The sequence below is a fragment of the Zeugodacus cucurbitae genome, chromosome 2 (genome assembly GCF_028554725.1).
Source record: "Zeugodacus cucurbitae isolate PBARC_wt_2022May chromosome 2, idZeuCucr1.2, whole genome shotgun sequence".
NCBI classification, from domain to species: Eukaryota; Metazoa; Arthropoda; class Insecta; order Diptera; family Tephritidae; genus Zeugodacus; species Zeugodacus cucurbitae.
Window position 1 is genome coordinate 40228327 of NC_071667.1, and position 25071 is coordinate 40253397.

Sequence of the window (25071 nt, forward strand, 5' to 3'; positions counted from 1 at the left end):
CAGAAGATTAGTAGGAACTGTCATACAAAATCCCACAATTAGTCCTCTTAATATTGCAGCATCATCGAATCAGCATATTGCATGAACAGCCAATGATGCTACACTGCTAAGGACATTTTAAAATAGTAACATAAATACATATGTTGTATATAAAGTTGACCACTTCCGAAACCAAAAAAGCTTTATTTCCGAAACCAAAAAAGCGATATGCCTCTCATTTGCCTTAAAATGCATCCTAAAGCCTGTCGTGGACAGATAAGGCTGATCTTTTGTTCCAGGGCTTCTTTAGTAAACGCTTTATGCATTTACCACGTGAGAAGAAGAATAATGCAGCTTAGACGCTAAATAGAGTCGGGAGTGATGATTTTTGATTTTTTTTTTTGATTCTTTGGGGAAATTTTCCTTACTTCTGTTTTGGAGATTTGGTACTAATTTAGTGACCCTAAATCATCCGGATATATCAGAATTCAATGACCATGCCATTGTAGTGGTCCGTCGGCCTTTTCCAACTATTGACTACATTTTACAACGGGATAATGCTCCATTTCATGAAGGATCTTTACCTTCAAAAGTTTTAAATGAACCAAATCAAGTTGACCTCCACACAGCCCTGACCAAAACTTTAGTCAAAATGTTTGGTCTTTCGTTAAATATCAGAGGACAATTGATATAATAACCGAAAACGCCGAAATTAGCGACATTTGGTCTAAATTATCTGTTAACTAAGCGCACAATTGTGTTGAATCAATTCGGACCATAAAGCAGGCTGGTATTGATGCCAATGGTAATGTAACCAATTATGAATGTATCGCCTTAGAATAGTAACTTAGACTAAACATTAACATTAAAAAAATTATCATTAACAAGTAAGGAAGGGTTAAGTTCGGATGAAAAAAAATTGAAAAAAAAAGTTCGGGTGTAACCGAAAATTTTATACTCTCGCAATTTATTTATTTAACTTAATTAATATTATATAATCACAATTTGACCCACATATTCGTCATATATATTGTATAAAGTCCATTGAAAGTTGGAAACCATAATATTAGGTTAGAAGCACCGAGGTCCTCGTGTTCGATATATGGGGCCTTAAAAACCTATGGTCCGATTTCGACGATTTTTAGAATGGCGCTGCCACACTATTAACATAGTATTTGTGCAAAGTTCTGCACCGATATCTTCACTAGTGCTTACTTTATATCTTGTAAAGTAAACGATTCAGATCGTCTTCAAAGTTCTGGTATAAAGGAAGTAGGCGTGCTTGTGAAGCGATTTGGCCTATTTTCACAACATATCATTGGGAAACTATTACAAACCAAGTTTCATTGAAATCGGTCGAGTAGTTCCTGAGATATGGTTTTTGACCCATAAGTGGGCGACGCAACTCCCATTTTCCATTTTGTGAAAAAATCTGAGTGCAGCTTTCATCTCCCATTTCTTATGTGAAATTTAGTGTTTCTGACGTTTTTCGTTAGTGAGTTAATCCACTTTTTGTAATTTTCAACCTAACTTTTGTATGGGAGGTAGGCGTGGTTATGATCCGATTTCTTTCATTTTTGGACTGTATTAAGAAGTGGCTAAAAAAACGACTGCAGAAAGTTTGGTTTATATGGCTCTATTGGTTTGCGAGATATGTACAAAAAACTTAGTAGGAGGCGGGGCCACGCCCACTTTCCCAAAAAAATTACATCCAAATATGCCTCTTCATAGTGCGATCCTTCATACCAAATTTTATTTCCATAGCTTTATTTATGGCTTAGTTATGGCACTTTATGTGTTTTCGGTTTTCGCCATTTTGTGGGCGTGGCAGTGGTCCGATTTTGCTCATTTTCAAAAGCAACCTTCCTATGGTGCCAAGAAATAAGTGTGCCAAGTTTCATCAAGATATCTTAATTTTTACTCAAGTTACAGCTTGCACAGACGGACGGACGGACGGACGGACAGACAGACATTCGGAATTGAACTCCACTCTTCACCCTGATCACTTGGTATATATAACCCTATATCTAACTCGTTTAGTTTTTGGTGTTACAAACAACCGTTATGTGAACAAAACTATAATACTCTCTCTAGCAACATTTGTTGCGAGAGTATAAAAACTAATAGGATAATCCATTTCATGTAGTGTGTAAATACTTTTGACGCAAAAAAAATGTGTGTAAATACTTTTGACTACTCCGAGTCTTCAGTTCATTTGCTTATTTCTCCGCCATATTTCTAGCTATTCTAGCCAAACCGACTTCATTCTCTCGGGAATAGATCAAGGTTTACAACAACATAGCATTTTGTTACCTTGCGACAACAACAACAAGCGAAAGCTTTTTGTGTAAAATTTGGAAAAAAACGTCCGATGTGAAAATAATTTTGACTACCTCTGTATATTGTAAAAATTGTTAAATCTATATTTCATATTTCACATCACACGTTCAATCTCTTTGCATATTTCATTATTTCTAATTTATTTATAAAATGATCTTACCTGAAACTTTCCCCAAGAAGATTTATATTCAGCTACTTCTGTTGCTACACCCCATCCAACAAAGGGTATCCAAAAGTGTGGTATCAAATAAATCACAAAGATTACCGCATATATGTATTCGTCAAATTGTTTGGTTGTATAAAGAATTTCAATCCTTTCTTTTCCAACAATTAAAACAATAACTGTCATGAATATCCAGAAAATGAAGGAGTATAATGTAGCTGTTGATTTCCAAGAAAATGTCATGCATCCAGGACTAGACCTTTGTATGGGCATAACGGCAAGTACTCTGAACAATACCAGGAGGAGCTTATGATCTCTGTAAAACTTTCAAAAGAGATTATGTAAAAAATAAAATAGCTCGCACGGTTACGCACAAAATAAAAATCCTACACTAAAGTATTAAAAAAATCATTACAGAATGCTTATGTAATATGATATCACAAACAAATAAGATAACAAAAAAATGGTTAAACCCCAATCTACACCACACTACCGCCACCACTGCAAGATCTCTCAGAATTCACAAACTCCAGGAGAACCCGGTTTGGTTTAATGAGCCTAATAGCAGTGGCAAACGATCAAGATTAAGTCGATTTAACCCTTTATAGCATCATGTAACAAATATTTTAGAAAACCTTTCCGAGCGCGAGTTGCGTCCTCAGATCACTCCACCAACACCAAACTGACACAAGCCAATATGAATAAAAGTATTTTTTAAATAAATAAATACCAACATGTATGTATACTATGTATTGTAGTGAACGATATACATATGTATATTTATGCTATAAATTATAAAAAACATACCTAACTCGAATCACCATAATCTACAAAAAAACTTCGAGTTATAGAATTTTCATTAAAACGTGCAATTATTGAAAAACCTGTGATATATAGATTCATACACTGTCTTATTTAATCATTTTCCATAAAGTTTTATTTACATACGTTAAAACTAGTATTCTGTAATTGTGCTTGTTGCAGTTTGTTTGGCTCTTGACATCTGTATCCTATGCCTTTGTTACTTGATTTATGCAAGTATAATATCATATTTTTTGTTCGACTCCATACGTTATAGAGGGACTCTTTTAAAATTCTGCCTCGACAGTAAAATTTTTAATTTTGTATTATGCCCTGGTAGAAAAGTTCGATTTATAGAAGAAAATTTTTATGAAGTTTGACTTCTATTGCCAATTCAAGAGTTTGAGTTATGGAGAACTTCGAGTTACAGAAGTTCCAGTTATGGAAGGAAATCTGTATGAAATTTGATTTCTAAACGCTATTACCAATTAAAAAGTTCGAGTTATGGCGATTTTCGACTTATAGAAGTTTGAGTTATGGAAGTTTCACTGTACATACATACTATGTTGTAATAGCATAATGAAATACTGTAAATACAAACAAACACTCATATGTAGAAATGTTGGTATCATATTCCTAAAAAATCATATTGTTTGTTTATTTAATGCTGAGTCATTGTGACAAGTCGGCACCACGGTTGTAAGTATTAGGGTGGGCTATTTTACTTTTTTCTGATTTTTGCTTCAGCATACCTGTAAAAAGATGCTGTTTTGGGTAAAAATGAAACACAAGAATACTCAGTAAGCTTGTGCTATATTTAGAGGTGCCCACATTGATATGAAGTTTTGAGAGTTTATCTCAAATATTCAAATATTCGCAAATATTTGAAAAACGCTACTTGATGTGCTTAACTTTCTTTGCACCCACCGATAGAGTGATAGTGACTTTTAGAGTTTTAGCGCGATTACAACAGTTCTTTTGTTCGCCGTCGTTTATTTGTTACATAGAATTTTACAGCTAGAAGATGCTTGTAGCTTAGTTTATAACTGTAATTAGTAATTATTACTTTTCTTAATAGCAGAAATATCTTTCAAGTTCAAACACGACAAACGACGAGCAGTCCTGTTTTGGTTGGCCGGAGAAGTTACCTGTTTATCAAATACCTACATGAAATGGTCTGTTCATAAAACATGAATTAAAGCCCGATAAAACTACAAAGGAACGACAGTTCTTGGAATATCTGAAAGATTAGGATTCAATTTACCTTCATTAGCGCTTGAGTGTGATCGTGCTGGAGTCTCCGACAGACCCGCTGCTATTATGGCTTATTATGTCTTAAAATGTGTTGGTAGTATTTCATCGAACGATCCAAGTTGTGTCATTGATCGCCGCATTTGCGCCGTGAAAAAACTAAGGTCAGATGACTTTACAAAAAGAGAACTGCAATAAAATACTTAGTGATTTGTATTTTGACGGAAGGAAGGATAAGAATTTGGTTCGTATTGATAAACAATGGAAATTTTTCAGAAAACGATAAATATAAATCATTGTGGGATTTTATCGGATCAAATAAGCAACTATAATAGTATTTTGGACATGTCACCTGTGAGTCGGAGACACCTAAAAATATTAAAAACAGTATATTATTACATTTGAAATATAAGTCGGTAAAGCGAAGTGAATTAGCTGTTGTTGTTGGATGCGATGGAACTGTAGTGAATACAGGTTTCAAAGGTAGTGTTATTCGGCTGATGGAGGAGAAATTCAATAGGCCATCACAGTGGTTTATCTGTAAATTGCATTCAAATGAGTTACCACCACGTCATCTTTTATTATATTTAGACGGAAAAACTACAGGCTGCTTTTCGGGCGACATAGGATCTCAATTACAAATTTGTCAAACAATGGCGATAGTCGAATTTACGTTATACCTACAATATTACCTGTACTAACAAGGCAAGAGCTTAGTACCGATCAAAATTATTTATACGACAGCTATCAGTACTGGTATATTTTTTTCTGATTTAGCTAATATTCTAGATGGCTAACAATACTTAATCGAATTCTAAGATTGTATGCAACTTAAACCGACCCAGAAGAAAATATAGTTGTATTAGCCACGTACGTTATCTACGTCGTTATTTGAATTCCGATATTAAAGCAATCGTAGACAAAGTATTCCAACGAAATAGATATTTTGGTCACAAAGAAAATCTTCTCAGTGCCATGCTCGGTGACGACAGATAGGTTATCAATATCCCTATTGCTTATCGATGAATTGTAAAAACAAGATCAGAGAAAGTACCTATGTACCAGAGTTTAAAGTACCTGCATTCAACGTCGATGCCAAAGGTTACACTGACATGTTATGTGTCGAGTAATATCATAACTACCTTTAAATATGTCTGATGAAACCTTGAAAGACATTGTTAAAAGCGGTCTTGGTACATGCCACACCCAAGCCGTTGAGTGATGGTTTTATTAGGACAAGGCTGCTTTCGCGTCTACGAATGCATTATTTCAATGCTTGATGTGTAAATAGTATTTGAGTAATGTAAGAGAATATTTTTCTTAATAAATGTTTAAAATTCTTTTTGTTTTTAATATTCGACCGTACTGGGGCACCTCAAACCATTAAGCCAGCTGTTTGATATTTTGGATATTTGTTTTAATTATTAAAAGGCAACTTTTCATAGCTATGCCATAAAGAAACAAAAACAAAATTTATTCTGTAATTGTGCTTGTTGCAGTTTGTTTGGCTCTTGACATCTGTATCCTATGCCTTTGTTACTTGATTTATGCAAGTATAATATCATATTTTTTGTTCGACTCCATACGTTATAGAGGGACTCTTTTAAAATTCTGCCTCGACAGTAAAATTTTTAATTTTGTATTATGCCCTGGTAGAAAAGTTCGATTTATAGAAGAAAATTTTTATGAAGTTTGACTTCTATTGCCAATTCAAGAGTTTGAGTTATGGAGAACTTCGAGTTACAGAAGTTCCAGTTATGGAAGGAAATCTGTATGAAATTTGATTTCTAAACGCTATTACCAATTAAAAAGTTCGAGTTATGGCGATTTTCGACTTATAGAAGTTTGAGTTATGGAAGTTTCACTGTACATACATACTATGTTGTAATAGCATAATGAAATACTGTAAATACAAACAAACACTCATATGTAGAAATGTTGGTATCATATTCCTAAAAAATCATATTGTTTGTTTATTTAATGCTGAGTCATTGTGACAAGTCGGCACCACGGTTGTAAGTATTAGGGTGGGCTATTTTACTTTTTTCTGATTTTTGCTTCAGCATACCTGTAAAAAGATGCTGTTTTGGGTAAAAATGAAACACAAGAATACTCAGTAAGCTTGTGCTATATTTAGAGGTGCCCACATTGATATGAAGTTTTGAGAGTTTATCTCAAATATTCAAATATTCGCAAATATTTGAAAAACGCTACTTGATGTGCTTAACTTTCTTTGCACCCACCGATAGAGTGATAGTGACTTTTAGAGTTTTAGCGCGATTACAACAGTTCTTTTGTTCGCCGTCGTTTATTTGTTACATAGAATTTTACAGCTAGAAGATGCTTGTAGCTTAGTTTATAACTGTAATTAGTAATTATTACTTTTCTTAATAGCAGAAATATCTTTCAAGTTCAAACACGACAAACGACGAGCAGTCCTGTTTTGGTTGGCCGGAGAAGTTACCTGTTTATCAAATACCTACATGAAATGGTCTGTTCATAAAACATGAATTAAAGCCCGATAAAACTACAAAGGAACGACAGTTCTTGGAATATCTGAAAGATTAGGATTCAATTTACCTTCATTAGCGCTTGAGTGTGATCGTGCTGGAGTCTCCGACAGACCCGCTGCTATTATGGCTTATTATGTCTTAAAATGTGTTGGTAGTATTTCATCGAACGATCCAAGTTGTGTCATTGATCGCCGCATTTGCGCCGTGAAAAAACTAAGGTCAGATGACTTTACAAAAAGAGAACTGCAATAAAATACTTAGTGATTTGTATTTTGACGGAAGGAAGGATAAGAATTTGGTTCGTATTGATAAACAATGGAAATTTTTCAGAAAACGATAAATATAAATCATTGTGGGATTTTATCGGATCAAATAAGCAACTATAATAGTATTTTGGACATGTCACCTGTGAGTCGGAGACACCTAAAAATATTAAAAACAGTATATTATTACATTTGAAATATAAGTCGGTAAAGCGAAGTGAATTAGCTGTTGTTGTTGGATGCGATGGAACTGTAGTGAATACAGGTTTCAAAGGTAGTGTTATTCGGCTGATGGAGGAGAAATTCAATAGGCCATCACAGTGGTTTATCTGTAAATTGCATTCAAATGAGTTACCACCACGTCATCTTTTATTATATTTAGACGGAAAAACTACAGGCTGCTTTTCGGGCGACATAGGATCTCAATTACAAATTTGTCAAACAATGGCGATAGTCGAATTTACGTTATACCTACAATATTACCTGTACTAACAAGGCAAGAGCTTAGTACCGATCAAAATTATTTATACGACAGCTATCAGTACTGGTATATTTTTTTCTGATTTAGCTAATATTCTAGATGGCTAACAATACTTAATCGAATTCTAAGATTGTATGCAACTTAAACCGACCCAGAAGAAAATATAGTTGTATTAGCCACGTACGTTATCTACGTCGTTATTTGAATTCCGATATTAAAGCAATCGTAGACAAAGTATTCCAACGAAATAGATATTTTGGTCACAAAGAAAATCTTCTCAGTGCCATGCTCGGTGACGACAGATAGGTTATCAATATCCCTATTGCTTATCGATGAATTGTAAAAACAAGATCAGAGAAAGTACCTATGTACCAGAGTTTAAAGTACCTGCATTCAACGTCGATGCCAAAGGTTACACTGACATGTTATGTGTCGAGTAATATCATAACTACCTTTAAATATGTCTGATGAAACCTTGAAAGACATTGTTAAAAGCGGTCTTGGTACATGCCACACCCAAGCCGTTGAGTGATGGTTTTATTAGGACAAGGCTGCTTTCGCGTCTACGAATGCATTATTTCAATGCTTGATGTGTAAATAGTATTTGAGTAATGTAAGAGAATATTTTTCTTAATAAATGTTTAAAATTCTTTTTGTTTTTAATATTCGACCGTACTGGGGCACCTCAAACCATTAAGCCAGCTGTTTGATATTTTGGATATTTGTTTTAATTATTAAAAGGCAACTTTTCATAGCTATGCCATAAAGAAACAAAAACAAAATTTATTCTGTAATTGTGCTTGTTGCAGTTTGTTTGGCTCTTGACATCTGTATCCTATGCCTTTGTTACTTGATTTATGCAAGTATAATATCATATTTTTTGTTCGACTCCATACGTTATAGAGGGACTCTTTTAAAATTCTGCCTCGACAGTAAAATTTTTAATTTTGTATTATGCCCTGGTAGAAAAGTTCGATTTATAGAAGAAAATTTTTATGAAGTTTGACTTCTATTGCCAATTCAAGAGTTTGAGTTATGGAGAACTTCGAGTTACAGAAGTTCCAGTTATGGAAGGAAATCTGTATGAAATTTGATTTCTAAACGCTATTACCAATTAAAAAGTTCGAGTTATGGCGATTTTCGACTTATAGAAGTTTGAGTTATGGAAGTTTCACTGTACATACATACTATGTTGTAATAGCATAATGAAATACTGTAAATACAAACAAACACTCATATGTAGAAATGTTGGTATCATATTCCTAAAAAATCATATTGTTTGTTTATTTAATGCTGAGTCATTGTGACAAGTCGGCACCACGGTTGTAAGTATTAGGGTGGGCTATTTTACTTTTTTCTGATTTTTGCTTCAGCATACCTGTAAAAAGATGCTGTTTTGGGTAAAAATGAAACACAAGAATACTCAGTAAGCTTGTGCTATATTTAGAGGTGCCCACATTGATATGAAGTTTTGAGAGTTTATCTCAAATATTCAAATATTCGCAAATATTTGAAAAACGCTACTTGATGTGCTTAACTTTCTTTGCACCCACCGATAGAGTGATAGTGACTTTTAGAGTTTTAGCGCGATTACAACAGTTCTTTTGTTCGCCGTCGTTTATTTGTTACATAGAATTTTACAGCTAGAAGATGCTTGTAGCTTAGTTTATAACTGTAATTAGTAATTATTACTTTTCTTAATAGCAGAAATATCTTTCAAGTTCAAACACGACAAACGACGAGCAGTCCTGTTTTGGTTGGCCGGAGAAGTTACCTGTTTATCAAATACCTACATGAAATGGTCTGTTCATAAAACATGAATTAAAGCCCGATAAAACTACAAAGGAACGACAGTTCTTGGAATATCTGAAAGATTAGGATTCAATTTACCTTCATTAGCGCTTGAGTGTGATCGTGCTGGAGTCTCCGACAGACCCGCTGCTATTATGGCTTATTATGTCTTAAAATGTGTTGGTAGTATTTCATCGAACGATCCAAGTTGTGTCATTGATCGCCGCATTTGCGCCGTGAAAAAACTAAGGTCAGATGACTTTACAAAAAGAGAACTGCAATAAAATACTTAGTGATTTGTATTTTGACGGAAGGAAGGATAAGAATTTGGTTCGTATTGATAAACAATGGAAATTTTTCAGAAAACGATAAATATAAATCATTGTGGGATTTTATCGGATCAAATAAGCAACTATAATAGTATTTTGGACATGTCACCTGTGAGTCGGAGACACCTAAAAATATTAAAAACAGTATATTATTACATTTGAAATATAAGTCGGTAAAGCGAAGTGAATTAGCTGTTGTTGTTGGATGCGATGGAACTGTAGTGAATACAGGTTTCAAAGGTAGTGTTATTCGGCTGATGGAGGAGAAATTCAATAGGCCATCACAGTGGTTTATCTGTAAATTGCATTCAAATGAGTTACCACCACGTCATCTTTTATTATATTTAGACGGAAAAACTACAGGCTGCTTTTCGGGCGACATAGGATCTCAATTACAAATTTGTCAAACAATGGCGATAGTCGAATTTACGTTATACCTACAATATTACCTGTACTAACAAGGCAAGAGCTTAGTACCGATCAAAATTATTTATACGACAGCTATCAGTACTGGTATATTTTTTTCTGATTTAGCTAATATTCTAGATGGCTAACAATACTTAATCGAATTCTAAGATTGTATGCAACTTAAACCGACCCAGAAGAAAATATAGTTGTATTAGCCACGTACGTTATCTACGTCGTTATTTGAATTCCGATATTAAAGCAATCGTAGACAAAGTATTCCAACGAAATAGATATTTTGGTCACAAAGAAAATCTTCTCAGTGCCATGCTCGGTGACGACAGATAGGTTATCAATATCCCTATTGCTTATCGATGAATTGTAAAAACAAGATCAGAGAAAGTACCTATGTACCAGAGTTTAAAGTACCTGCATTCAACGTCGATGCCAAAGGTTACACTGACATGTTATGTGTCGAGTAATATCATAACTACCTTTAAATATGTCTGATGAAACCTTGAAAGACATTGTTAAAAGCGGTCTTGGTACATGCCACACCCAAGCCGTTGAGTGATGGTTTTATTAGGACAAGGCTGCTTTCGCGTCTACGAATGCATTATTTCAATGCTTGATGTGTAAATAGTATTTGAGTAATGTAAGAGAATATTTTTCTTAATAAATGTTTAAAATTCTTTTTGTTTTTAATATTCGACCGTACTGGGGCACCTCAAACCATTAAGCCAGCTGTTTGATATTTTGGATATTTGTTTTAATTATTAAAAGGCAACTTTTCATAGCTATGCCATAAAGAAACAAAAACAAAATTTTTTCTCCATACATTATCGCTCCACCTTAGTAAGTATAGTTTTAGTTAAAAAAATAGTTTTAAATTAAAATAAAAATTGGCATAAAAGTGCATTTGTCAAATACATTGAATTAATTTTATAAAACTCGTAAAGGTAAATAATGAAATAAAAATAGAAACAGTAGGGACGAAGACGAATTCAGGACAGACATACAGTGAGACCACCGGCAATCACGGACCACACATGATCACAGCGGACGCGATCGCTTATTACATATTCTTTTGATTTTTTCTTAAACGTTTACCGGCCACAGTGCAGTTACAATAATTCATTATATCTAAGACAGACATGTAGTACATATTGTAGTATGCTTCAGAAACCATATGTGTATCACCGGTTTTACGAATTTTGTTTGAAAGCAAATGGTGTTCCGTACTACAATACAATTCTAGAAACCATTGAAATTTTGTGGTGTTGTGAAATGTACTACAATGGATTGCACTGAACACATCGAAAGCTTTAAGCTCTTCTGCCACAATCATATGTTTTCTGCCATTTTGACTTTCAGAAAATAAATTATGTGTGAAAAATATGTGATATGTATGTAATAATTATATTGGACAATAATATTTTAAGATTGCTTGAAGTTATAACTAAGCCAGGATCAATTTTCCTGCCTGTTGTTCATAATTATATTTTGCTTGAATTTATTTGTATCAGCTGATGGATGTAAACATAGTACAATAGCAAATGTGTGTCACCATGCTGGTATATGGTTTCTTGAGCTTTTATTGTAGTACATATCGTAGTACAGAAACCACATGTCTGTCTTAGGCATTAAAGTTATAATTGTAAACCCTTTTGCGAATTAAACATTTTTATATTAACGCAGTGTTTTATTTTATAAAGATAATCCCATATAAGCCAAAGCTAATAAATCTCGTATTCACCACACAAAATTGCAGAAAACAATTATTTTATAGGCTTGAGCATGTGGATACAAGCGAAGTAAAAATAATTTTTAATCAAATGAGAAAAAAGAATTGAAAAGTTGTGGAAATTACAAGAATACAATTTTAAAATGGAATACGTAAATGGAAAGAATAATGATGTATCTGATTTCTTGAGTCGAATTGAGAACTCACCAAAAATAAAAGAAGTTAATGACAATGAATAAAACCTAGAATTGTCAGAAACAATTCTTTCAGCAGATGAAGAACTGAATAATAGAAATAAAACCAATGGATGAAGAAGAAGATAACAAGGAAATTGTTGGGTCACCTAAAGCTGCACCCTTTACTTTATTCTAGCTTAAACATTTATTTTCTACTTAGTTGCCCATATTTAAGTATAAGACCAACTCGATTGGCTTAACAAATAACAAGGAAATTGTTGGGTCACCTAAAACTGCACCCTTTACTTTATTCTAGCTTAATCAGTTATTTTCTACTAGTTACCCATATTTAAGTATAAGACCAAATCGATTAGCTTAACGAACATAGGTACATACTAAACTTCATTTGGATGCTGCCGCATCGCTCATTTGTATATACACATGCACGTATGTCTATATATGTACTAACTAACATAACAACGAGAGTTTTTTGTCACTCCTTTTGTGTGACTTCTTCGCATGTGCAGGTATATGGACATTCATACCAATTATTAGCATACGTTAAATCAATGAACCTAATTACATTAAATGATTCTGTATATTGCTGACCTCCAAGGCAAGGAATCTTTATTTGTTTCGTCTTCAATTTAATTGCACTGCCCAAAATTCTATTTAAATGATTGTTGTTATACCGCGGTAGGGAAAAACTCTTCTTGGTCCTACAGAAATGTTAAAAAGATATATAAAAGGAAACGGAATAGTGGAAATATTTTCCGAAGTATTCGAAGCGGATTATCATAAAATGCAGAAATTACTAATTGAAATGTGTGCTCTAGATAGAAGTTTAAAATTTGTAAAATTCACAAAAAGAGGAATTGCACAAACAAATATCACTATACCATTTAAAGAAGTATATGTATATTGGTATAAATGAAACCTATAATATAAATACAATTGCAGATATTGAGAGACTGAAGTCTTATTGGAAAAATGAACGGGAAGATAGGTATCGCTCAACTATTAAATTTTCTTCAAGGGACGCCAAAGAATATCTATATTACAAGATTGGATAAATATGGTAAAAAATCAATAGCCAAGTTAAATCAAAGCAGAGAAGAATACATGGAAGACAGAGAAACAGGAGCGAGTAAAAACTGCAAGAGAAAACACCATTGAAATTGGCATATATAGAAAACCCAGCGGCGGCGAAGAGCTGATAAGGTGCATACATCAGCTTCTTTGCAGAATATGGTCTGTCTGGTCAGCATATCTGACGATTGGAATCTCAGTGTGGTCTGCCCAATCCATAAAAAGGAAAATCCCACAATCTGTGCCAATTACCGTGGGATAAGCCTCCAAAATATCGCCTATAAGGTTCTAACGAGGGTATGGTGTAAAAGACTATAGCCCAATGTCAACAAACTGATTGGACCTTATCTATTTAGCTTTAGACCTTAAAAATCCACAATTGACCAGATTTTCACCATGCGCCATATATTGGAGAAGACCCGTAAAAAAGGATCGATACACACCACCTTTTTGTCGATTTTAAAGCTCCTTTCGACAGCACGAAAATGAGCTACCTTTATGTCGCGATGTCTGAATTTAGTATCCCTGCAAAACTAATACAGCTATGTAAGTTGACGTTGAGCAACTCCAAAAGCTCCGTTATGATTGGGAAGGACCTCTCCGAGCCGATCGATACCAAACGAGGTTTCACACAAGGTGACTCACTATCGTGTGACTTCTTTAACTTGATGCTGGAAAAAATAATACGATCTGCAGAGCTAAATAGAGAAGGTACAATCTTCTATAAGAGTGTACAGCTGCTGGCGTACGCCGATGATATTGATATCATCGGAAGCAACAATCGCGCCGTTAGTTCTGCTTTTTCCCGCCTGGATAAGAAAGAGAAGCGAATGGGTCTGGAGGTGAATGAGGACAAGACGAAATATCTATTGTCATCAAACAAACAGTCAGCGCATTCGCGTCTTGGCTCTCACGTCACTGTTGACAGTCATAACTTCGAAGTCGTAGATAATTTCGTATACCTGGGAACCAGTATCAACAATGTCAGCCTCGAAATCCAGCGCAGAATCACTCTTGCCAACAGGTGCTACTTTGAACTGAGTAGGCAATTTAAAAGTAAAGTCCTCTCTCGACGAACCAAAATCAAACTCTACAAGTCGCTTATCATTCCCGTCCTGATTTATGGCCCAGAAGCGTGGACGCTGTCAACATCAGTTGATATGACACTAGGAGTTTTCGAGTGGAAAATTTTACGCAAGATTTATTGTCCTCAGAACATTGGCAACGGCAAATACCGCCGATGGAACGATGAGCTGTACGAGTTAAACGACAACATTGACATAGTTCAGCAAATAAAAAGACAGCGGCTACGCTGGCTAGGTCATGTTGTCCGAATGGACGAAAACACTCCAGCCCTAAAATTGTTTGATGCAGAGAAGAATACATGGAAGACAGAGAAACCTCACTACCGCAAAATGTTCATCCGGTAAATCCGATAAAAAAAAGGCCATTGAAATTAGCAAATATAGAAAACCCATACGAGAATAATGATTTATTTAATATAAGACCATTCAATGGGGATAATAAATAACACCTAAATATTTTTTTTGCATAGTTTTGTTATACCCCAGGGGATAAGGGCTTTTCCAAGAATATAGTCATGATAGGTGATGCTTGTCGTAAGAGGTGACTAAAATCCAACGGATTAAAATGTAATAATATACAAATAGTAATTAATGAATATGGCAGTGAAAGTACAACACCAGGAGATGGCGAACCCGATTCCTCAATCGATGACGACCATGAAAAAATTCGAATAGCAATTACACATCTGAAGAACAACAAAGCGGCGGGCCGATAGATTACCGACCGAGCTATACAAATACGGCGGCGAAGAGCTGATAAGGTGCATGCATCAGCTTCTTTGCAAAATAAAGCATGCCTGACGATTGGAAACTACTCGGTTATCTACATGTAATAAAAGAAATCCGTCTGTGGCTAATTCATTATTAGGAATTATATATGAATCAAATTCTACATTTATGAAATCTGATTATTCGTAGCTTTAGCATCATTGGTGTCCGATAGCCTTTAAAGTTACTGAGGGTTCATTAATATCATCTAATAAGTAAAGTCATGAAAAAATGTAAGTTGTTCTATAAGAGGAGAGGCACTATCTTGAAGGCCAAGGGCAGCTCATGTTGTCATTAGTTTCTAATAAAAGTAAAATACTTTATATATGGAGCTTAAATCCATTGCACTAATCTGCTACTGGCTTTCCGCGGCAGGTGCAAGTTCAGAATGTATATACCAAATAAACCCGCCAAGTATGGGGTCAAGTTAGAAATGATTTGTGATAGTGGCACAAGGTATATGGTCGACTGTATACCATATCTCGGAAAAGGAACCAATACAATAGGGATGCCTTTGGGATAGTACTTCGTACTACTACGGAACTTACTCGTAGTATTCACGGCACGAACAGAAACGTTACCATGGACAATTGGTTTACCTCAATACCACTAGCAAAGCAATTACTTCAGCGGCCTTATAAGCTGACAATTGTAGGAACATTACGTTCTAGTAAAAGGGAAATTCCAGAAGAAATGAAGTACAAGAAAAGGAGTAAGAGGAATAATCAAACCACCGAAGTCAATACATTCAGAAAGGTGAATCATGCATCAACAGCTACATACTTTATTGCCACAATGTCTCGGTACAGGGTGAAAAAATACTGCCTAGGCGTGATTTTATGAAGAAGATGCATTCGCAACTTGTAGAACCTTGGCTGAAAATTCGACAGGAAATTCGTACCATGCCGACCCACACCAAAAACAAAATAACAGAGATATTTTTTCCCAATAATGATGAAAATCAAGGTCAAAGCCAGCTATCAGCCACCAATGACCTTCAACCAGCAGAGGCACCAACTAGTAATAAAAGGAAAGCTTGCGGTCTAGTCGGTATGCGCAAAATGTAACACTGCAATTTGTGGTGAGCATAAAGTTGATTTTTGCATAAAATGCTCTTTAAAAAATTAGTTTTTATATTTTATTCAACATATTTATAGTGTTTTTATTAAATTACGCCAAAGAAGAAATGGCTGTTATGTGTTTCTTTATTTTAAGTTTTTTATAAATATGTTGTCTTCTCGGATCTTATTAAAACTAGTGCCTTAATTAAAGATGTGTTCAACAAATACAATTTGAAATAGAATATAAAATGAATGTTTTATTTTGTAAAATAGTTCCTGAAATACATATATTTGCAATTAAAATACTTAAAGATTGTTTAAATGTATAAAATAAAGACACTCTAACAATGCTCGTCGAATCGACGAATGGTTAGGGCTTATAGGGGGCTACTGAAGGTTAGCTGTCTAGGGTTAAAGTTGTTGAATATGAAAGTTACAGCCCTATTCTGTGCACTTGACTAAATAACAAAAATGTTTAAAATTTTTTCAGATTTTTATCAAGTAAGAACTTTTTTGGTATTCTGTGACAATTTTGATAAAATAAAAAGCTTCAGTACGCATAGCTTTTCCCCACACGTGTGGGAAACAAAATAATGTAAACAGAAACAGCTGATTCTGCCCAATTATATTCGAATTGAATTGAAAAATTGATTTGAATTGTTTTTTAACGTAAGTTTTCAAATACATTTCAATATTTGTTGCAAAATAGTTAATAATTTAACTTCAATTTCACAATAAATCCATTGGTTTTGGTCTAGACTTTTCTTAAATATATATATTCCATGCTCCGAAGCTGGCACTATTTTTCATGCAAAAGGCCGTTATTTGGATGAGTATTTGTTTTAACCGAGCCTTCTTCAGTGTGGCTTCGTTGATAAGTTTGGTTTATGATTGACCAAAGAGTTATCAGCCTATCTATCCGATTCTGATGTCGAGATATCGACTGAAGCCTTTCAGACCTGATGCAAATTATTTGGTTTGGTTTCACAACTCCATTTACTCTATATAGATGACAGGGTTATACCTAACCAAACAGGGAGTGCCGCGCGTAAATAAAGTTGTTGATAAACAAATGTTGATTGATAATCAAATGTCACTTTTCCATCCCAGATCCTTCATAGTCTTTTGCTTCCTCGCAAAGCCGTAGAAAACTTCATAATATAATACATATACATATGTCCTTTGTAATATATTTAAAACTGTTTGGAATGCATTTTTGATTTAGTTGGTTGTTATGTTGAGCTTCAGAAAAGTTCCTTGGGGACTACGAAATCTAAATTTTGTTCTTTGTTGGCAAAAATTTGCTAAGCTGTAATCGCATGCAATATATAGAAAAAAATTTCGTCAATGTTAAAGCTCAGTCATCCATGCTTGACTTGACCTAGAGAGACTTGAGAACTGTCACATAAAAGATCCGTTGAATGAGCCTTGCAAGTATTTGATTACCGAACGCATGACTTGACTTGAAAGTCTGTTGAATTTAGAACTCTAAGTTACGTTGACATTTGAACTGCTCTCCCTCTCTCACTGCTTCTCTTTTAATTCTCATTATGACACTGTTCCAGTGTTGCCTGAATGTTTTCGTTTAAAATTAAATATGTTAAAATTCTAATCTTTAATATTTATAAATCTTCAAATAAAGAAAAAATAAGATAATTCAGAGGAAAATACCTTTTTCACAACAATTATTTTTTAATGTGTTTAATAAAAAATTCTTTTACTTTATTTAAAACGCAAATTCTTGCTTAACTTTAAGTGCAATAAACAAATCAAATCAAATAGGTACGATATGAGGGTAATTTTTGCAACAGAAACATAACTATTGCGAATCTCTCCAAGAATTTGTGGTGATCTGCTCAGAAAAAAAAATATTTTGCGAATTTATGTAATGAAAAATTGATTGTAAATTTTCAAATACAATTTGAATAAATTATTTATTCACCTATCATTTATACGCTTGGCTGGCTCCAATTTATTACATCTTCTAACAATTCTAAATATCGAAAAACTGAACTACGCGTGCACGTTTCTTTTGTGCTATTCTGCTCAAAGCTATATTCATATATTTATCAAAAAGTTTTCTTTCAAACAGAAAATCTTCACGTGTGCACAGATTTCCTAATAGTGAAGATTTTTTTGTATACTAGTTTTAAAATCTTCAGTCTTGGTGATATTTTAATTTAAAAAACTTAATTTTAAAGCTAAATCTAAACATCTGGCAACTCTACCCAGAAACTATAATAATAACAGCTGAAGTTGAAGTTGTGTGAAGTATAACTGCATCTAAGTTTTCCAAGCCAAATTTTTCGCAGCTGAGTCAAGTCAAGCATCTGTAACTGGAGCTTTACCCTCATTATCCCCATTTTTTTATACAAAAACCGGAAAAATAAACTTCCTAATATATTATAAAAACGGCTCAATAACGCGAGCCATCCACATGTTCATATTTTTCCTCTTTGTATAAAACTAATGACAAAGGTAAAATATCTCCATTGCAACAAATTCACTTTCACAGCTATCCACAGCGAGATATTTTATTTGTCGAGAGCATTTTACTTCTTAACAACTTATAAAGAAAAGAGCTTTTTATTTTAGACACAGAATACGAAATGCTTGATAAATTTCAATTTTTTACAAATTAGAAATTTGTTGAATTTGTAAAGTGCACAGGAATAGGGCTGTTAAACTGTATAATAAGAATGAATAAAATGAGATATAAATTAACCATAGTGATTCATTTGCTTGTATAGTTGCCAACATTCAACCTAGGTGGTTGATAGAGGAGAAAGCCATTAACTTTAGTAGAGACGTTTGATTTAATCCTCCTAAAAATTAAAAAAGAAAAGGATTGGGACCTTTATAAATGGGGTATGAACCCAGTAGCTTGATTAGCTTATCTTTTTATATAATTGATATATTTTGTGTATGATGCACAAAAGTTTTTGAAACTTTTAGAAATAGTTCAATTCTATTAAATATAATGAATGTAATATTATTACATAATTTACCCTATCAAGGTAACCCTTTTCCTCAGGCAATTCATTCAATGAAAACAGCCTATTTCATTTATAATAGGCTGTTTTCATCTAATTTTTTTCTATAGTTCTAATATCTATATAATATCTATATATTTTTTTCTATATATCTAAATTCAATTTGTTTTTATTTAAATAAATGAAATTAGTAAACAGATTTAATTTATATTTTTTATTAGTAGATAATAGTAAATTCCAATATAGACATTTCCGAGAGTTAAAAGTACAACTCATAGATAAATAGATAGATGAATAACAAAGAGTCATTTTTATTATTTATATATACAACTACAGGAACAAACTTATCCTCTTTTGTCAAATTATATTTCTTATTATTTTTCTCCCATTTTTTCTTTATTTCTTTCTTTAGTAGCTTGGTTATATATTCCTTTGTTTGTTCAGCTATTTTCTTTTAATTTAGGGCAGTTGTTTTTTTTATGTTGTACTAGTTTAGGCGTTTATACTGTTATGGTGGCTGGTTGATCTTCTAATTCTAATTAAGCTTTACTAGGGGGGCTTCGTGCTGTTGCTCAAACAATTTCTTATGAAGTTAGTATAGCATTGGTATTATTATCTTTTGTTTTTTTAATTGGATGGTATAATATTTTAGATTTTTTTATTATCAAAAAATAATTTGATTTTTGGTTATTTTATTCCCTATTAGTTTAATTTGGTTCTGTATTAGTTTAGCAGAGACTAATCGGACTCCCTTTGATTTTGCTGAAGGGGAATCTGAATTAGTGTCTGGGTTTAATATTGAATATGAAAGAGGAGGATTTGCCTTGATTTTTATAGCTGAATATGCTAGTATTTTGTTTATAAGCATATTATTTTGTGTGATTTTTTTTTAATATTATATTTTATGTTAAGTTAACTTTTATTTCTTTTTATTTATTTGAACTCGTAGTACTTTGCCTCAATTTCGTTATGATAAATTAATGTATTTGCCTTGAAAGGGTTGTTTACCTTTTTCATTATTTTTTTTATTATTTATTATTGGGTTTAAATTATTGTTGATTTGTTTCATGTGGATAATAAAAATTAATAAAGTCAATAGAAAATTTGATTTCTATCTTATGTTTTCAAAACATATGCTTATTCAAGCTCATTAAGTTATCTCATCATTTATTAACTAGTGGGTTAATAATATAATAAAGGAAATAGATAAAAGTTAAAATATATCCTACTAGAACACATGGATCTTCTACTGGACGGGCTCCGATTCATGTTAAAAGGATAACTGTTGCTACTATAGATCAAAATAAGATTTTGTTGATAGGGTAAAATTGAATTCCTCGCAATTTTCTTAAGTGATAAAAAGGTAAAATAGCTAAAATAGCAATTGTTAAGACTAGTGCAATTACTCCCCAAGCTTGTTAGGAATAGAACCTAGAATTGCATAAGCGAAAAGGAAGTATCATTCGGACTGAATGTGAAGTGGGGTTACTAGAAGGTTTGCTGGTATGAAATTATCTGGGTCCCCTAGTAAATAAGGATTGATTAGTGTAAGTAGAAGGGCTGCAATTATTACAATAAATCCTACAATATCCTTAACTGAGGAATATAGGTGGAAATGAATTTTATCAATATTAGATTCCGATTAGATTATTTGATCTTGTTTGATGTGAGAATAGTAAGTGAATTCAAGTTATTGCTAATACAATAAATGGTAAAAAAAATGAAAGGTGAAGAATCGGGTAAGGGTAAGGTCAACAGCGAACTCACTCATTGTACTAAATCAATCCCTAATATGGGATAGCTGAGAGTAGATTAGTAATAACTGTGGCTCGTCAGAATGATATTTGTCCCAAAGGTAAAACATATCCTATAAATGCTGTTACTATTACTAAAAATAAAATTAATACTCCTACTTATCAGGTAGGTGTGAATAAATATGATCCATAATAGATACCTCGTCCAACGTGTAGGTAGATACAAATAAAGAAAAATGATGCTCCGTTAGCGTGAAGAGTTCGTAATAATCAACCGTAGTTTACATCACGACAGATATGGATAAACTACATTAATATCAGCTGTATAATGTATAGCTAGAAATAATCCTGTTAGAATTTGATTGATTAAACATAATCCTAGTGTGTGTGATTGGCAATAATCCTAGTAGGGAACCAAAATTTCATCAGGGCAGGTAGATCTACTAAAGCATTATTTGCAATTTTGAATAGGCGGTGTTGGTTCGTAAAGGTTTGTTCATTAGTTTATTGGTCGGAGAGGACCGTAAAATAATTTAGTAATTTTTACTACATCAATTAAAGTAACTAAAAGATAGTTTATTAATAGAATTGTGATTATATTTGTAGGGAAATTATATTACTTATGAAGGTTTAAGGCATTTTCTACTTATTTGATAAAATGGTTGCATTTCTAAATTCTATATAAATGAGGCTGTTGACGATTTATCTATAAACACGGAAATTAATATTAGGGTTGTTATAATTATAATACAAATAGTGGTTAATTTTATAGATAAAGAAAATATTTCATTTGAAGCTAGAGATGTTACATAAATAAATAATACTAATATAACCTCTAAGAAAATTAGAAATAGGATGTAAGAGAATCGTTTTGCTATTAGTCCTGTTAATAAACAAACTTGTATGGTTTGAATTAGTAATATTAATCCTATAGCTAAGGGATGATTTATTTAAATAAAAATAAATCTTGGGATTAGTGTAGATGCATATAATATTAGTTGTATAATATCAGGAGGTAGTTTAATTAAAATATTAATTTTGGGGATTAATGATAAAGTAATTTTTTCTCTTGAAGTTTTAAAAGGCTTAATCTTATTTTTGGTTTACAAGACCAATTTTTTTATTAAACTATTAAAACTAATGTTAATAAGTTTATATTGAGGGTTACCTTGCTTTTTGTTTTTAATAGGAATTTTTGTTTTTGTTTCTAATCGTAAGTATTTATTATCAATACTTTTGAGCTTAGAATATATTATATTAAATTTATTTTTTCTTTTGTTTATTTTATTAAACTTGATAGATTATAGAAGATTTTTTAGTATGATATTTTTAACTTTTAGAGTGTTTGAAAGTGCTTTGGGACTTTCTATTTTAGTTTCTATAATTCGTACTTATGGGAATGATTCTTTTCAATCACTTAATATTTTACAATGTTAAAATTAAGTTTTATATTACTTTTGAATGGTGCAAAATTTGTTATTTGTTGTTATTATTGTACTAACTATTTTATAAATATTTCTTATTTTTTAGGGATTGATGTAATTCCTTATGAGTTGATTTTTTTTTTTAAGTTTTAAGTTTTTGAATTTGTACGTTAATGTTGACAGCGTGTGAATCTGTTAATAAGTATAGTAATTATAAAAGATTGTTTTTGTTTAATGTATTAATTTTTTTAGTATTGACATTTAGAAGATTGAATTTATTTATGTTTTATTTATTTTTTGAAAGTAGTTTAATTCCTACTTTATTTTTAATTTTAGGGTGAGAATATCAAGCTGAACGTTTACAGGCTGGTGTTTATTTATTGTTTTTTACTTTATTAGTTTCTTTACCTATGTTGGTTGGGATTTTTTATTTATATAATAATTTAAATACTATACATTTTTATTTATTTTTATGTTTAATTATGATTTGTTGTATTTAAGTTTAATTTTGGCCTTTGTAGTTAAAATACCGATATTTTTGGTTCATTTATGATTACCTGAGGCTCATGTAGGCCAGTTTCAGTGTCAATAATTTTAGCTGGTATTATATTGAAGTTAGGGGGATACGGATTATTACGAGTATTTTCCTTTTTGCAGATGAGAGGAGTTCAATATAATGACATTTGAGTCAGTATTAGATTAGAATTGTTAGTTGATCTTGCGTTACTATAATTGCTTTATCTTTATTATCTTTTTTTAGAGCCGCATATACGCTGTATTTATATGCTTATAGACAACATGGTAAGGTATTTTCTGGTGTTTATTCATTTATAGGGGGTAAAATTGTTAATTTTAAAGAGAGATATTTGTTTATTTTGATTTTAATTAATCTAAATAATTTATTTAAAATATTGAGTTGTTGTGTCAATGATATGAGTTAGTCATTTTAGATCGCGAAATATTTATCAATTTGTAGAATTAGATTTTTGGTTTTAATTACTATTAAAATCAATTTTTTTGTCTAGTTTGTTATTTTTATTAACTGATTATACTATCTTTTTGGAGTGAAGAGTTGTAAGTTTAAATTCGGTTAGAATTGTGATAACTTTTTTATTTGATTGAATAAGTTTATTGTTTATGTCTTTTGTTTTATTAATTGCTTCTTTAGTTATTTACTACAGACAGGAGTATATAAGAGGAGATATAAATATTAACTGGTTTATTATATTAGTTCTTATATTTGTTATATCTATAATATTTATTAATTATTAGCCCAAATTTGATAAGAATTTTATTGGGTTGAGACGGGTTAGGATTAATATCTTATTGTTTAGTTATTTATTTTCAAAATGTTAAGTCGTATAATGCCGGCATGTTGACGGCTTTATCTAATCGGATCATTTTTATTGGCTTTTGCTTGAATGTTAAATTATGGAAGTTGAAACTATATTTTTTATTTAGAAGTTAGGAAAAATAGAATAGAAATAGAAAAAATTGGAGCATTGATTATATTAGCTGCTGCCGGGGTTTAGTTATTGATTCGGTTTCATATTTTGTTGAGAGGTAGTTGATTAGGTTATCTACTATTATTATTGTCTGGTCTGACTATGTTTATAGCTGGATTGGGGACTAATTTTGAATTTGATTTAAAACAAAATTATTGCTTTATCTACTTTAAGACAGTTGGGGTTAATAATAAGAATTTCATCTATAGGGTTTTATAAATTAGAATTTTTTTCATTTGTTAACTCATGCTTTATTTCAGGCCCTTCTGTTTATATGTGTTGGGGCTATTATTCATAATATGAATAATTCTCAAGAAATTCGTTTAATAGGGGGGTTGGGTGTTTATATGTCATTAACATCTGGTTGTTTTAATGTTGCTAATTTAGCATTGTGTGGAATACCCTCTTTAGCAGGATTTTATTCTAAGGACATAATTCTTGAAGTTGTTTATTTAAGTTATATTAATATATTTTCTTTTTTTCTACGGGTTTAACCATTTGCTATTCTTTTCGATTGGTTTATTATTTAATGACTGGTGAGTTAAATTGTGGGTCTTTAAATATATTATAAATATTATGCTTCGGGAAATAAGAGGTTTATTAGTAATAAGAATTGTAGGAGGTAGCATATTAAGCTGATTAATTTTTCCTACTCCTAATACAATTAGTTTACCAAGTCATTTGAAATTATTAACACTACTTGTTTGTATTGTTGGGCGGTGTTAGGTTATTTAATTTCAAATGTTTCTTTATTTTATTTTAATAAGTCTTTAAATAATTACTTAAGTAGTTATTTTTTTGGTTCTATATGATTTATACCTTACATTTCTACTTATGGAATTATTAATTATCCCCTAATTTTAGGGAGAAGTGTGATCAGGGTTGGTCAGAATTTTTGGGGGGTCAGAATTTATATAATGAATTAGTGAAATATTCTCAGTACATATTTATTATACATAATAATAACTTGAAGATTTATCTTATATTATTTGTTTGATGAGTTATTTTCTTATTTTCTTTCTTTTTAATATTTTATCAGATAACGTATAATATAGAGAAGGTCCAATTGCGGACCAGCGTGTGAATTGTCAAAATATAACAAAATCCTATAAGCGTGTTTCACCACTGCACAGTGGTTGCGCCCATAGGACAAAAT

The 25071-nt window shown here is 32.2% G+C and overlaps 1 protein-coding gene across 1 annotated transcript in view; it reads right to left on the reverse strand.

Annotated features, from left to right (window-relative positions):
- Positions 1–25071, reverse strand: part of LOC128919911 (gustatory and odorant receptor 22-like) — a 297874-nt gene that overhangs the window by 243936 nt on the left and 28867 nt on the right. Inside the window, exon 2 of the mRNA XM_054225562.1 lies at positions 2480–2806. Coding sequence (XP_054081537.1) covers positions 2480–2806 — 327 coding nt within the window. The remainder of the gene's footprint in view (positions 1–2479; positions 2807–25071) is intronic.